Below are 17,203 nucleotides of genomic sequence, written 5' to 3' on the forward strand. Positions count from 1 at the left end.
TTTGTGGGCAAAGCAAACTCAGTGACTGTGCACACAATATTTGACATTCCCTAAATGACAGTTTCTAAAGCACTCAGCTCCCACAGCTCCTATTATTGAAATCCCTCTCACTGTGTTTTCTGAATATCATGGAAAACTCTCAGTGTCAAAACTCAAACGAGTCAAATGAAATAGAAACTAAACAGGAAATGAAAGATAAAATGGTAAGAATCTGACGGGTTAATTCATCTCTAATCTTTCCTCAGAAGTATGAGTGAGTATAAACTGATTGTTCTAGAGATGAAAGTTTCGTTTCTCACAAAAGTAGAAGAGTGCAGGTAGAAGCAGTCAAGTTCATAAATATTCCTCAGAAATGAGTTTGAAGAACCCTCTCTGTGAAAGAGTGTAGCTTAATCTCCAGTTTCCTTAATTCCTTAACTACCGTGCCGAGAATGCCAAAAATAGGAATTAATCAATACCAAGTGTAGTCACAATGCATTTTAAATCATATCTCTCAACAGAAACTACTATACTGGCCACCTAACTACGCCATACACACTGTAGAATTTACTAAATATACTAAAAATAAAAATATTCTCATTTCTTGCAAGCCAATGGGTATAATCAAATCATTGTGATTTCTGGTCTTTACTAGTATCAGCAGGCTATAAACCCATATATGTGGAGATAACATACCAGCAAACTGCTTAGCTGTGCTCTGAGATATCTAGCCCTTAAGTACTGCTTGCACTTCATTCTCTCTTCATATCTCTTTTTCCGCATTCCAGCAAGTAAAAACAATGTTCTAAAGCTGTATGATGTTCCACAATGAGGCCAACAGGATCACAAGTAAAGCAGTGTAAGTTCAATAAAGTGTTAGGATGGTACCTATCCTGTAATGAACACTTTAGAATAAGTGCATAAATCTGTTTTTCTGCAGGATATTGCGCTGGTACTCTTCTTCCTGAGTCATTATTGTACCAAGCAGCCTACAGAGCCAAAATCAGCACAACATGATCTGACATATCACCTTCCAGGGGAAGCACAACCCAGAACTTAATCACTAATAGTCAGTATTCAGAAAGCATCTCAGATTAAAAGGGGAAAAGAAAGCAAAATAGTGCACATGCTTTCTCAGGTTGATGAGAAGAAAGGTGTTAGGCAGGGAGTTGTAGACAGTTTTGACAACTGGCAACTCTTGCGTCTTTGGAGATAAAATATTCTGCTCTTTGGTCCTCAACTGTTGTGAGGTGGTGATGTATGGGAATAACCATCATCCTGTGCCACCTAGAACCAGCTGCCTTTCAGAGCTGGTTCCTGCATTCACTGTGCCAGTTTGTCAAACTGAAAAGAACTTGGGGAATTCTAAATGTGCAAAATAAGACAGTAACTGGACTAAGGTTCCAGTTTAAAGATTAATGTCTCCACTAAAGAGACAGAAGGGAGTGGGACAAACGGAAATACTTGCTGAAATCCTGCTTGGCCTCACTTCACCTAATACTAAGTAAACTTGCTAGAAAAGATTTTAGGTTCAACCTGGCTCTTCATCAGTATACTGTTTACATCATGTATTATGAGACTGTACTTTGGATTTGACCCTGTTCCTGCTGCAGTCAACAGCAAAAACACCACTGACATCAGTAGGAGCAGGATCAATGCTTTACTCTGTACATTTCATATTTAATGTCAAAAAAAGAAGCTGGTATTTCTGTTTTGTAATTATTAGTTATCAGGTTAAAATGCTAAAGGCAGTTTGACAAGGAATACTATTAATGAGCAAAATAAGGTTGCTGATTCTGGACTGAGGTCACTTACAAAGAATGTACAAATGAAAATAAGGTTGACTTTTATTTACTTAACTATCTTCCTACATTGAATTCCTTTGGCAACGTGTCTTTAAACATTTAAAGCCCTGTTTACAAGGAGGCTCTGAAAGTAGCTTCAAACCATTATATCCCTAATTGAATTCCCCAGGAGTCCTGTAAACTCAGAGGAAAAAAGAAAGAAATCATAACATTTGCTAAATCATCTCAAAACATATTTCACTACAAGGTTATGTGACCTGTTACAAGTCTGAATGATGACTTGGATTGAACTACCAAAACCTTCTATTATTCAGACTGAAATCAAACAAAAAGTTCCCCGTTTGAAGACTGCTAATTAAATTACATTCCTCTGACTTTTATCACTAATTAAGAGTAAGAATTTTGTCACAAAAGACAAACATACTGAAGATAACAGCACTAGTTAAAAATACATAGCTTTTGTACAATAACACAGGGCTGATCACTAGGACAAATTACTAGGCAAGTGGGCTAATGTATTTAGAGCAAATTATTTTGTGGGAAATAAAAGTTAAAAAAAAAAAGAATAATTATTTTCAGTAACCAATATTCCACCTACCTTCTTCAAACCAGGTTCTTTTCAAGTGGAGTTGCAAAACTCCATGTTATTTCCAACCAGCTATGCCTGTTGTGTAATATCAGCTCTATGAGACATCATATGTGAAGCTACAGTTAATATCTTTGAATGTTAATAGCTTCCCATCCCTGTCAGCTTACCTGGCTTGTAAGTTATTCCTGGGGGGAAGAGGAATCCCTGCTGGGCTGCAGCAGCCGCTGCCAGTGTCCGCTGGTCGTGTGGAAAAATTGGGATCATGAGCGGAGGCATGTGACCCTGAACCTGCTAAACAGAAGAGAGCCTCTGATCAGAAATAGCACAAATTTGTCTTGACAGGTATTTCTCCAGTACTGATAGTGGTTTTGCGTTCACACAGTCCCAGAGAACCTTCACCTTAATGTAATCCCTGCTAAATTCACATTATCACATCAAAGCCCTCACTAACATTGTTTTCCCTCGGTGTCACAGGTGTCACGATTTCAGTGAACTGCACATTCTCCTGCTTCTTCCTGGATCTCTGTTATCTTTGTTAATTAATATTCCCTGTCCTAGCACAAGGTAAGAAGGTACAACACCTTTCTAACATACCATGAATCCTTATAAAAGGAGAGCATTACCTATTTCTATTAATTTTTCACAAGTTTTCTCATCTTTGGTCACAGAGAGATGAATGACAGGCATTTGTATTCAACATACAGAAAATGGGAGATGTGATAGAATTGTGTCTGTTAAATCCACATGTCATTTTCCTAGTTCTTTAATTCATCCTACATACACTTCAGAGATGGAGCCTAGGATCACAAAGGGGTTTTATCCATCATTCCTTAACCCTAGAAGTACCCAAGTGTTTAACTATGATTTTTCTGATTAGCAGTTAGGCAAACATACAATGGTTTATATATCAAAGCTAGTAAACATAGGAAGAAATTGGAGTTTCAGGTAGAATAAAAAAAAATGGTTGCCTTCATTCTACCATAAATCGGTGGCATTAAATACTATTAAAAAGTTAAAGTACACTTCAAGCATTTTTTTTTTTTTTCATTTAATTCCTGAAAAACTTTTTTGGTCCAATCCCATATGTTGACCTATGACTTTGTTCAAATAGTGCCAAATTTTCTTGTCATATCCCCATTACTTTCACAACCATTGATGCAGTGCAGAAATGCTACTGTGTGTGTCTATGAGGGTTAATTTACCAACAACTCTTCTCTTGGGAAAGCCCAAAGATGTAGGTTAATAAAGGTCAAGCAAAAAATAAACACTTTACAGTACTTTTTTTTTAATCCATTTCTCAGGAAAATCAACTTATAATAAAAAGGTCTTTGTGCAATTACTGCTATGGCACTGGGGCGTGAAAGAAACTAGCTTTGGGCAGCTATTTCTCTCATTTTAGCTGAGGTAAGCCTGGCGGTGTGTTTTTGGATATGAGTTAAACTTGGTTAGATTGGAGTTGATCCCCATGTGCCCAGCAATGACAAAAAGGTGCTGCTTTTACTGTGTGGTGTTCCTTAGCACTGCCTCTAAGTACAATCACAGACTTTGTCTTATAGAAACAACTACAGGATATACTGGAAGGAATTCAATACAATACAATTTAGAATCATTTTCAGTAGTTCCCAACAACAGTCTAGGCAAATGAACCCAATCCCCGTCAATCACCACACAGAAAGTGATTCCATGGGGTTGGAAAAGTACAAGACACAGAAGAGATCAGAGTACTGTGATTAAAGTTGTGGTGCACATATACCTATGGCAATACTTCACACTGCAGTGTCATACAAATCTTTTTAAATGTATAATAACCAAATCCTGCAATGATTTCTCAATGCAATCCTGTAGAGCTAGATATACTCCACTGTATTCAAAAAGATTTTTTTTTTTAACTCATAAGCAGTTCTGTACAAGTGGAGAACTGCCACTGAATGTTTTGGCCATCTGCTATTTTTCCCTGCCTATACTGGGATGAATGCTGAAACAGGTCCTCAGCCTGTATAGATCAATGTAACTGGCTAAAGGTGGCTTACATTTAGAATGCAACTTTGAGTTTACACTGAAAACAGTTATCCAGACTGAAGAAAGCCAATACTGAATGGCAGCTATTCCCTCCCATGGATCTTCTCTCTGGCACATATTAAATAACATTTGGAGGAAAATGTTAGTGCCACTCAGAGTTATTGTATATATAGTTATCGATTTTCAGCACAAATCAGCAGAAAAACATGAATAAGCATTAAAAAGGAAGAGAATATACAAATATCACTGATCACTGAATTGTTAAATATATAAAATTAATGCCAAGAAAACAATAGACACCTTTGGTTTTGATAATTTTTTTTCATGAGGGTTGTTTTTTTATTATTGTTATTATTTTGATTTTATTTAGGGGGACGAAACTGTGAGAAGGGGTTGATTGGTGTGCTTCATAAAATCGGCTACATGCCCAGAAATTTTAATTGCTGAGATGTTCCTCAGGTCTTTCTGGAAATCAAGACTGTAGCAGATGCCCAAGGAACACTCTGACTTTGTCTCTTCCCATTCGTAAAAATAGTGCATTGTTGGATCGGCACTTTCCCCTTTTGTCTCCTCTGTGCTAAGTTGTTGATGATGCCATTTTTTGCCATCTGCCCCAGAGCTTCATTAAAGATACATGAATGGACTAACTGGGCTGCTATCTTGTGAGGAACAGGTGCTATTGTTTGTCCCCAAAGACTTGCACTAAAGATCTCACTCAGAATACTTGAGAAAGAGCATCTGCAGCAGTCAGTCAGAGAGTAACTTGGCAGAGCCCGGACTATAGGCTAATATGCAAACAGTGACACTCAGGGGGACTCATTTTCTCTTTCAAGATGATTTTTTTTTTTCCTTTTCTGATGGGTAGTAAATCTTTGGGTCTGAACAATTCTTCTAGTCTCTATCTTTAACTGAACTGTGCAAATCCTGGAGGAAACCTGAGTGTATTCTTCCCATAATTTAGTTCGGCAACCTTGAGTAAAATTGTCACTTATACAAAACTACTTCATAAAATTAATTTTTGTTCCTATACAAGCTCACATTTGACTGTGTCAAACACGAGAACCCACCAAGATTAGTGAACTCTTAAAAGGTATTGTACCGTTCCTTTAATATCCCATCACAACTCCGACAGCCCTTGGGAACTGATTACAGCACTTCCTCGCCTGAGATCTAAGTCAGGAAGCAACTTTAGAGCAAATCAGCCCTGATTAGTTCAAGAAGCGACTTCCAATTTGATTCTCCCTGAAATAATAAAAGCTGGTGCCCCATTTGATAAGCCAGGCAAATCTGCAGTGCTTTGTCCCACAGTCATGTGAATGCTAATCTCAGAAGTTGGCTGGACAATCTTCCCTGTTAAAAAGGCATTGAAGGTTAGTGTTGTGCATGGAAAATAGAAGCCAGAGTGATATGTCATACCAAAATAATGCCTTGAATGAAAATTATCTGCCTCTTTTGGATAAGGAACATAGCAGAGGCAGACAAGTGAGAGGAAGGGTTCTGTCTTTAAAACCCAAAATCCTCTACAACAAATAATGCTTCGGCTAGAGAAGTAAAGGCATTCAGAGAAAAGGATGGCAGCAATACAAGCAAACTAGCAGCTCACTTATTTCTGCTTAGCTGCAAGGATCACAGGTTTCAAGCACAGAAGTAAATCCCACCCTGTAATGATGACTGAATTCCTCACAAACTTTTCAGGATCAAATGCAGGGAGTTGCCTCTGTAGCACAGTTTATGTCAGTAAAGGGGAGAAGTAAGCACAATTTTTGTGAGAGATAGTAAGCGCAATATAATATTCTATACCTTCCTTTTTTTTTTTTTTTTTGTATTACAACCAGCACTAGTATTAAACTGTGTGATAGGCTAAATGGGCTCTGTCTAGAATAATCCAACATCACTATTTAATAATGACTTCTTCCATCAATAAAACCTCTGGACTCTGTTCTCAACTTGTAGATATGTTGAGATTTGTATAGCATCTCACAGACTACTCCGACACGTTAGCTGAGAAAGCAATCTGTGAACTTACTAATTCATTCACAGGCAAGTTTAAACTTTTCATAGTTTGAACTTCAATTCCTACGTAAGATTTTTTTAACTTCTTGAATAATTTTTATTACTACTTGAACCTATCTATGAAGTCATTATGCTTTTAATTTCTACATCGAATACGTATTTGAAATCTTCTACTCTCTCATTTAGAAAGTACAGTGTAATAGAAGAGTTTCCCAGGTAATAGCAGTGTATCAAGTAAGACTGTGCATTTTTCAGAATGTTCAAAGTATGCTAGATGCTCAAAAGAGACATAAAGCAAAATGGCTATAACTGATAGCTTAACAGGTTACATTTTAGGTCAATTCATTTAAAAAGTTTTAATGGCACTGAAAGCAATGTTTGTGCTACTGCAAGTTTATAAATACCCTGCATATTAGATGTACTTTACCTCATTAGCGCTACAACTAGTCTGGATATAACGCATGACACTATTGTTTTAATACCACCATTAGAATAATATTAATTTCAATAACTAATGTTGGGTTTTGTTATTCTTTGTAAAAAAAGAAATGAAGTTTTGTTCATCCGAGTTTTATTTTGATAGGTCATTTTGGTGACTCTGCAAGAAAGCAATTGCCATGGTGCATAAAGAAGTAGGGACAACTTCTGTGAAAACTTATATATGTTAAAGTCAGTGGGATCACTTAAATGCTTAAAAGCAGCTGTGTACTGAGATATTTGCAGGTTTGGGCCTAAATTTCCTCCTCAACTCTGCTTGTAAAAAATTGGTGCCATGGCTGAGTCCTTTTCTCTTTTGAAAAATTCCAGAAGAATTGTACAGGGTGGGGTGGGAGGGAAAGATCAAGGTCTCTTTGGTTGTAATTGAATTGTCTGCTTCTTTTATTTGTGTTGTAGCAAAGGGTCAGTGATGCTGGTTTAACTGACCACTTCAGTTACAAAGGTGGTGGCCAGGTTGGTTGTTCTGAGCTCACCAATGTAACTGATGAACTCCCAAGACTTTGAAATAATGTGCCATCAATGCCTAACATTTCCTAATGTAAAGATAACACATGAGAGTAGACCCAACACTAAAGCAAGAAACCTCCTCTAGTAGAAATAATCCCAGGGAAAGAACTGTGACTCTGCACGAGGGATTGGCAGTTGAAGGAAAGTGGGCTCCACCAGACTAGAATGATCATGCAGGCACTGCATCATAGCTCAGATGCTGGATATCACATTAACATAGATCCCACATTTCCAAATATTCAGAGACTACTTTCTGCTCCTGCTAGCAATATAGAATCACTGGAGCTATACCTATATAGGGAGGTATATTATGTTCAAATTTATCTGCCATCTAATTATCTATGGTTTAATTGAAAAATATTTCCTCTCAGTGAAAGTACATGAGCCACAAAGAAAATGTCTGCCAATGAGATCCCAGGGGAAGTGTTGGCAAATAAACTGTAAAAAAGATAGCATAGACTTGCAAAGTGAGAACATTTCATATGGGAAATACTATGAAAAATATGTAGCCCACTACTGAATTTGTAAATGGATTGTGAGTGCTATTTTCCTTCTCTTCCCCCATCATTTTTTCCATTTCTCCAATGCTTCAGCGTAATTTGGACATTTAAGTTTACTGTACTAGCCACAACATTAATGTGAAAATTGCAGCCATGATCATAGAGCAAAACACAGCATTCTCCTTTTTTTTGTTATTATTATTATTTCTTCATCACTACTTTGAAATTTTAAATGAACTAAACTTAAATTCCACCTAGTTGGGAAATAAAGAAGAAAGTAACAGAAAAATACTACCAGTCACATTGAAAACACAAATGCTAGCTCTCATTTAATTTCTATTAGCTTTCCATTGTATTGCCCTGTTTTTGGCTAGCTCCTTGAATACCTGGAAATACAGAAAGCAACTAAAGGTGATGTCATGAAGTTAAGAGTATGATAAATGGTAATTAAATCTATTTAAATTGTCCGTATTTTAAGAAGCGCTCACTAGGAGGGACGGAGAACATCTCTGCTATAGAGAAATAAATAAAACATGTTATGCAAAAGTGAATTTATAGTTCATTTGGAATTAGAGATCTACCACCTTTTCAATCCATACAAATGCATAATCTTGTCAATTAAATATTATTGTTAAGGTCTAGTAGTATGTTAAAATCACTTTAAAGTGCAACTAAGGAAAATTCATGTGTGTTTATTACTCCTTAAGGGTCTATTAGTGGGTATTTTATTCAGATTTGTGTTGTAAAATCTGCATAAACTCAGCATATTGTTATCCCCATGTGTGCATTTGTTTGGTTAAAGCATAACAGCAAATCTCTATTTCTGCAACTTCTGGAAAAGTCAAGAGAACTAAAACAGTCCTAATTTTAATCAGATACAAACAGTTATCTCTACAGAAGTGAAGAGCGGACTATTATGCAAATTGTCACAGTTAGTGGTCACCAAGCTATCACAGAAGACTGAGCAAGTCAATTATTTCAGATATTTCCAAAGACTAGTGAAGATGTATGTTCCTCATTTGCACCTTGCCTTATTCATGCCAAAATAAGAAAAATATCGCAGCTTAATGATACTTGTTGATATTTTATATATAGAAGCTCCATTACTTCATCTTAAATCTAAACATAATTTATGTCAGAAATTCCTTATTAGCTTTTATTTCTATGGTGATATCAAAATGTGGAAGATTTTTGGAGTGCATAGAAATTTTCCTGCTGATGGAAAAATTTAGAGGAAGAGATGCTTTAGTATTTGCATTTCATGTTGGTATTTTCAAGCAGTTTTCTCCCCACATACTTTCTAGACAGAGTTCATTTTTTAAATTGTAGCCATCACTAGTTATTAACATGAAACTAATTCCCTCGATAGAAGGGCTTGCAATGTACCTTATAAAAATGCCACAACACTGATGATTGCTAAAGCAGGGATTGTCCTTCACTTTAAAGAACAGCTCCAAGCAGAAGAGAGAGTGAAAGCAATAACATCTTTCAATGTCTCTGATCAAAACTTCTTCTGTCTTACAGGGGTAAAAAAAAAGTACAACAAATGAACAGGTTGAAGTTTTTCTATTGCATTAAACAAATATAGAACATAGCTGAAATCCCAGGGGCACTGATGCTAGCAGGAGTTCTGCCACTTACTTCACTACAGGAAGAATTTCTTCCTGATCAGCACATCATATTTAAAGCTTCCTATATTTTCACTGATATTCCAGGAATTGCAACTATATTGTATTATAACTCTATAAGCACTTAGAGCTTTTGAATACTTGACAATTACTAATTAAGTCAAGCTCAAAGACCCATTCAGAGACCATTACATCTACAGTTTACACAGAAGTACACTCAAGGAGGCCTTTTTCAGTTGCAGAAGTAACACGTAGTGGATAGGAACTTCGTCCATTGTAATCTGCTGCTCATAAGCTTTACACCTTCCAGCACAATTGCATAGAGCTACTCAAACTGCAGAGCTGTGGCTATGGAGGGATATGCTGTACTAAAAACCAGGATGAGGCAGCTTTTGAGCAGGTCCATGCCAGCACTGCACAGTTTGGCCCTCCAACACATGTAAGACAGCAGGATACAAGGGTGGAGGTGAATCACAGGTGTGAAAAGGAGATGCTTTTCCCATCCCACACAGTCCCATGGCTGATTTCTTCAAGTATTCAACTCCTCTGTGAATTTCCTCTTCTTTATTATAAATACAAATGTTATTTTTTCTGGAGTCTAAATCGTTTTTCTGGAGTCTAAACAGATCATACTCAAGGTTAAATGAGTTATTCAAATCTAGTGAGAAGATTCTGGCTTCTGTGTATTTCTGAAAGAGATTTAGTGCAGAAGGGTAGCCTAGATAACTTCCAGAAACCACATGATGTTTGTGGAGTGTCTAGATTGAAACACAAAGGGTTATCAAAGGCAATTATGTGGAGAACTACTTTAATGCAGAAAACTCCTTGTGTCTAGAGATCAAAGGCAAATCAGAATACTGATTGCATGGGAAAATTAATTTGTTCCATCTCTTCCTAGGATTTCTCAGATTTTGACATGATCTAACCATCTTTACTCAGAAAAGGCTCCAAGAAACTGGTGTGTTTGCACAGTATGACTGAGATGATTGCCACTGCTGGGTATACAGTAATTATTGCAGATTTGGGAGTAAGCAACAGAGGGTTTCTAAACTTCCAGCGACGTACACACAGCCAGCTTCCTTCCTATGCCAGTCATGTCTGGCTCAAATCAGTTATCTTGGCTCCTCAACTTTCTACAGCATTTATGATTCATCTACGAAAACATTTTGAAAGAACAAAATCATTGAAAAGGTAAAATAAGACACAAACCCAGGAAACACATATTTTAAAGAAGCATTAAGTATTTCCAATGCAACTTTGAATGTAAAATTCCAGCAACAGCTATGCTTCAGAGACAGATCCACACTGCTGTGCTGCTTTTTCTGCAGAGGATCCTGATATTCAAGAATGCCAATCTTCCCATTTGCTGGCTTTCCCTGATTTGTCACAACTCCAGCGTTATTTAAAGTGCACTTTCGGCTTGAGAATAGATCCTTGCCGTGAATCCTATGATCACACTCACGTTAGAGTGCTGCTGCTTTTGAAGTTGGGACATTTTATTCAGTTCTTATGATGATCGGTGGGAGTCAAGAGCACAACGCTGCTGCAATTTCCTCTCTCTGCTTGCCGAACCTGCGGCAAAGTGCTGGCTCCTCTGCAGCACAAATGGGCTGGAGTTTTTCTGATGAAATGCAGGGGCAAATCTACATAGAATTTCGGGGCCATAACAATGGCCCTTTGTCCAGCTGTTGGTTGCTCCCCACTCTGCAGCCAGGCCTTATCTGTTCAGGAAATGCCTGCTTTAACTGACAGGTAGGAGATTAAATCTACAGCTGCCGAAACACAATCTCCGCTCTGTTAGATAGGCTTTCATTGAAAAGCACTACAAACACATAATTTGTTTATGTTGTACCAGCAATCTTTGACAAAGCAGACTGTCTAGCTGAGACAAATGTGGTTAAACCCATTTATTGTATTATTTCTGCTACACAGAACAAGCTCTTAAAACATAGAAAGTAGACAAGGCACAAAGCTCTAGCTGTCTAAAGAAATCAAGAATAGATGACTTCTTGTTACACTAGCCCCCTTTACACAGCGTAGCATGTTCCCTCCTGGAAAACATCCACTGTAATTTCTTTCTTTTCTTTTTCTTTCTCCCCCAACACCCCTTTTTCTTTTTTTTTTTTTTTCCTAAAGTGGATGGTTCAATGATGTTTATGTTCCCAGTTTTTAAAGTTTCTTTTTTTTTTTTTTCTAGCATCAATAAATGTAAAATAACTAAGACAGTCAAAGGATGCCTTCAGTTTTAAGAAACAAAGGAATATTTTTGAGAGACTACTTCTCAGAGAAAGAATAATTTTCCAGACACACTGTCTGGTCCTCCTGACTTAATGCACACTCAAATAGAAGTTTTGCCTGACTAATGAATGCTGGACTGACACCCCCCCACCCCTTCTCTCTCTGTTTTTTAATCATCAATCACATATTTCTCAAAACATTACTTCATTTTTGTTACACCTTCTGCCTTATTTTAAAATAATATTGCTGACTGTTTATTTCAAATGAAAGGCACGGGGAACTGATGAATTAAGTGTTTATAAATCTGAGTTTTCAGATGGAAAACAACCTTTTTCATAATGCATGGGCTTTATAAGAAAAACCTGTCTTTTATCCCTACTTTCTTATGGTTATATATTACTCCTAGTAAACTCTCCTACAACAACTATATGGGTATTATATACTGAATATGAGAAGGGCATGTTCTTCTCTCAGGAGGAGAACCTCAGAAACTCCACCTATTTCAGTGGAGCAGGACACACTCCCAAGAACAGTGTGGCAAATGCAACTCCAATTAATGTTACTGGGAGTTGTGGGCACACACAGATGTGCTTAGCGACTGGCATATAAAAACATTCCCTCACTTGGATGAAATTTAATAAATGAGTTTTCCCAGTGTTACTACTATAGATGCTCAATAAGGAGGAGCTTGCAAATCATAGAATTGTTGCTCTAATGGTTAACCATAATTAAAAGGAAAAGAAATAAGAAGAGCAGTCAACACCTTAATGCTTTATCATTCACATTACTTCTATAACCCTCTTGCCTCTCCTGAGGCATTCTCTTACATACCCTTTTGCAGCATGTTGGCTTCCATATTATTTTATTTAACCTTAATCACAGCATTCATCTCTGGATTTGAGAGGAAACTGTACAGAGTTACCATATGAGCTGCCACTCAGAACATTCAGTTGGCATAAAATTAAAAAAGTATGCAATAAACTGGCTGAATCCATAGGGAATCCCTCAAACAGCATGGATAATGAGGGGAATCCATAACAGACATAAACAAACCCAGAAAGATGTCTGGGGCCAACATCATTATGTAAGATATATGCCCAAAATGTATGGGCATATGTTTGAATGTTCAACTTCAAACTCAGCCTGTATTAGATTGATTGAATCTCAGCATGGGGTTCAGTTAATAAACAAACCTTGCCTTTGGAAAATATTTTGGGCTGAAATCATGTATTATAGGCAGGCACCTACTGCATGTGGCACTAAGATGCCCTCCGACCTTAAAGCTGTCTTAAACCAGGATGGTAATGAAAATTATAAATCCATACTAACAGAGGAACTGGTACAATTTTCAGGTTAAGTGGCAGCACTCTAAAGACAGTTGTTATCCACAGACTGTATTTCAGTCTATGCACCAGAGGCATATGAATAGAATTCACATTAAAAATTAGAGACCGGTTTGAATCTTTGGGCTTTGATTCACACTTCCCATGTTTTTTAAACATGTCACCCATATTCTCATAAAGGATACAACAATAATGCTAGCAAATCTTTTTGGTAATTATTAATTTCACTGTAGAATAGCTTTTTTGCTATGCTTGGCTTGTTAAAAAAATGCATTTTCTCACCTCAGGGTACACCATTAGCCTGCATATTTGCTCTTTTCCTTTTTTTCCAGGTTTTGTTTAAAAATTCTTCTTAAACCTGTATATTAATCACTGCTCAGAGGGTGAAAGAATTTGCAGGAGCAGCTGAAGTGCTACTTTTCTTCCAAAGAAGGAACTAGTTAGTGCTTGCACTTTTTACATACATTGAAATCAGAATGAAACAGACATAGAGAATGAAAAAAAAAACCAAACCCACCAAACAATTAAGAATAAGGATGAGGGATGACTTGATGGGGCAACCCAAAATATCAGTCTTCCATAACAACATCTTGCAAAAGCATGAGCCACAATGGCATGCCCCAGTGACAGCCAGATCCATTTGGTCAGGTAATAAGAAAACAAAAGAAGGAACTGTGCAAAAATGTCTGTTCAAATAGACTTCCAAAATCAGAGAAGACAAAAATCTTCTTTCAATAGCTTCATTGAAAGTCTTACATCTGTGTTTACCTATAAGCCACCGTGTTCCGTTACTTACCTCTGGTTTAGGGCTCAGCTATATAAGAAACAACCACACAGTATTTCAGTACACGTTCTTGTAGCACCTGAGGAGTTGTGCACTCCATCCCTGTGCAAGCAATGTTTAAGTGCACTGAAAATGCCTTTGTCATTTTTTTTTTCACTCACTAGGAGACAATTACTCTTTAGAAGTATGCACCATGGGAGGTAGTCCATAGTACATGCCATTATGAAGTCACACATCTTAACAAGCAGAAACTTTCCTACTAGACGTTTTCTTAAAGTGAAAGCCTCTTTCCTCTCTCTATAAAAATACGTAAGTGTGTAGATATGCTTTTATATTCTACATATATACACACATACAGATTTGTATATATATGTAGAATACATATTTATATACACAGATACATATATTTTGTATACACATTTTAAAGTATGCATATGCACACACACATAGGTGTGTGTATATATACAGAATATACTTTCCTTTTGTTTCCCAAATGCTTCACTTGAGATTTCAGTGCTCTTAGACTCCTCCAGCTATACAACTTGCCCACTTCACTCCTGCATAGTCACCATTCGAATGACTTTCAAGGGCACACAAAACCTGTGTTTCTAAATGCTTACTCCGGGAAGGCACCTCTGACATACTTTGAGCATGATATATTCAACAGGTTCACTGCTGAGTGAAGAAGTCAGCAAGCCAGCTGGGCTAATCATAGTGGAAGACAACTTGAGCACAAAAAAAAGCCTTTTGGAAATCACTCTATCACTCACATCTATTATTGCTAGATTGCTTTTTGTCTCTACTATTTATCAAATAACTTTTTCTCATTGACTTAATCTTTTCACTCCCCACCTTTGGTCTCCTTGCAAAACTTCTAGCGTTTGCTCTCATTTCATCTCTTCTGGAGAATATATTTTGTGTGTACAAGGAAGATATTCACCAATAAATTCTCTTTTCTTGGACACTGATACCTAGAAATTAATGCTCAAATGTTGTCAATAAACTTCCATAATGAAGGAGGGGGACCATAGTGATTTGGCTTTCTTGGCTTTGGGAAGGTCATTATCACTAATACAAGGAAAGCTTAGACATGGAAGTAGCACCATATCAAGGAGATGAGGACATCCACAAACACCTATTTGTTAAAATACACGCAGGCAGCTGAAACAAAATAAAATCCTGCTTTTTCCAAAGCCCTCCTAGTGTGATCACAAACCTTCAGGGTAAATAATGCTCCTCCCTAAACTCAGTCTTAGCATGTGTTTGTCTCCACTGTCTTTTCAGGATGTAAGTTTCCTTTTCATTCAGATGGACTTTTCAAAAGAATTGTTAGGGTTTTGTTTGGTGTGGTTGTTGTTTTCTTTTTCATTACGGAAGTTGGTCTGACTGCAAAATTGCAACAGAAGAAAATAAAAGATATAGAGCCTCTGAGAAGTGAGGGCAAATGAACATGATAAATGTGAGATGCATAGACTAACTACACTGTAGGTTTATTTTGGACCACACTGGTATTGTATTTTTAAGGGAAATGAAGAGAAGACAAGTAGTATTGTATTTTCAGGAAAACTGAGGAAGAGATTTTGCTTGACGGTTAGGTCAGCAGTGTGTCTAAATGATTTAGACCCTGAAGTCCACATCCATGCTTTTTTACATAGATAGGACATCTATGTCATATTATGGCTACCTGCTTTATGTTACGGCTGAACAGAGCAATACCCACTGCATTTGTAACAATACAAGCAGCCCCATACCACTGCTCCAGAGCTGGGTGCTGTATATGATGCCAAACTCTTTGCAGCTCTGTTAGAAACAGCTGTGTACCTCTAAGTCATCTCAGCATTCATGTTGTGTTTTTTCAAAATATGTCAACCTGATCTCTATTGTCTCTTCTGGACGTCTGGACTGTGTTCAAATCCCTCATTCATTTTCCATGCTCACTGTCTGACCGACTTTTGCTGTTACCAGTTGCTGCTATAACCTCTGTGCTATGCATAATAAAAATCTTTCCCATCTGAGTTGTCTGCCATGGTTACTGGAAATCTGCTCTATGTAGCAATCCCAGGAGCAGGAAAGGAAGGTACCTTAACTGCAATTGGATAAATATCTCCTTCCTTTAAAAGAAACATCTACTTTCTCTGAAACCACGTCTAATGCTGACTGCAAAGCTACCCCCCACCTCCGCAATTGAATTTGAGCTATTTTGCATTTTACTCTTTTTAACGTTGACATAATAACTGAAGTATATGTTTCTTTTCACTTTTCATCCCTTGCATCAAGGAAAAACAAAAATTAGCTTGCTAATATTTTTAAAAACTTCACCAGAAAATACAGCTAGGGTAAAAACTATCTGATCACTGCCTACTTAAGAAGCTTTTTAACTGAGTTTGCATGTTAATTTATTGCATGCTTTGTTTGTAAATGTGCTTCTGAAATAAATGAAGCATTTACAAATATGATTAATCTACAGATTCAGAAGTGTGCAATAAAGAAACAAATTACTGAGTGCCCTTGTCTATTCACACAGAAGCTAACACACAACTTTCAAGCATCTAAGACTGCCTAGCTTTCTTTTTTCTTTAACTAATGTTGTTTCAAATGGAAGTTTTCAGCAAATTTTCGTTTAAGTTCCTGATTCCAGTTTCATTTATACCAGTGTAACTCAGAAGCAACTGTAACATATGTTGGAAACCAACACCAGTGTAAACACTGTGTAGATGAGGTCAAAACAAGGCTGTTATTGTATGATTTTTTAAGCGCCCATGTAAATTAATATTCTCACCCTTTAACAGATTTAGGCACATCAGCATGAATACAGAAATGCAACAAGTTGAAAATTCAAAGTACATTTACTAGTGTATTTTATGCCACTCACATTTTCAGTCAGACCACCCAGAGCAAAGAAAAGAAAAAGCCACAACAAAAAAAAGCCCTCTGCATTGTTTGCAATAATATGGAAGGAAATTGAGTGTATATTCTCTTCTTCCTGTATTTTCCAGCTAGATTAAGCTGTTGTCTTCACAATTGCCTCCCAGCTGCTGTGACTTGTGAAAACAACAGACCCTGCTCTGTTGTCTGCAGAAAGCCTGGATTGTTATGAGTAACTTTATTGCAGGCACATGAGTGTGTTAAGACTTTAAAACACGCTCAAATGTCATGTGCACACCCAGTGACGGGCAAGAATAATTATGAAAAAACAAGAATTCTATGTCTACGAAACAGTGTCAGACAAAATGGGCCATTCATTGTGTTCCTTTGGGAATGCTTGGACTCTCCAGCCAGAAAACAAAAAAGGCACTTTTT

At 37.1% G+C, this 17,203-nt stretch overlaps 1 protein-coding gene across 4 annotated transcripts in view; it reads right to left on the minus strand.

Moving 5' to 3' along the window:
- SOX6 (SRY-box transcription factor 6) overlaps positions 1 to 17,203 on the minus strand; it is a 243,134-nt gene that overhangs the window by 89,062 nt on the left and 136,869 nt on the right. For 2 of the 4 annotated variants that reach the window (XM_054390717.1, XM_054390714.1), the window contains exon 7: positions 2,541 to 2,661. In XM_054390717.1, coding sequence (XP_054246692.1) covers positions 2,541 to 2,661 — 121 coding nt within the window. Of the gene's footprint in view, positions 1 to 2,540; positions 2,665 to 17,203 lie in introns of all 4 variants that reach the window. The other 2 variants (XM_054390715.1, XM_054390713.1) reach the window with 1 other exon arrangement.

Source organism: Indicator indicator, chromosome 21 (assembly GCF_027791375.1).
Source record: "Indicator indicator isolate 239-I01 chromosome 21, UM_Iind_1.1, whole genome shotgun sequence".
Taxonomy (NCBI): Eukaryota; Metazoa; Chordata; class Aves; order Piciformes; family Indicatoridae; genus Indicator; species Indicator indicator.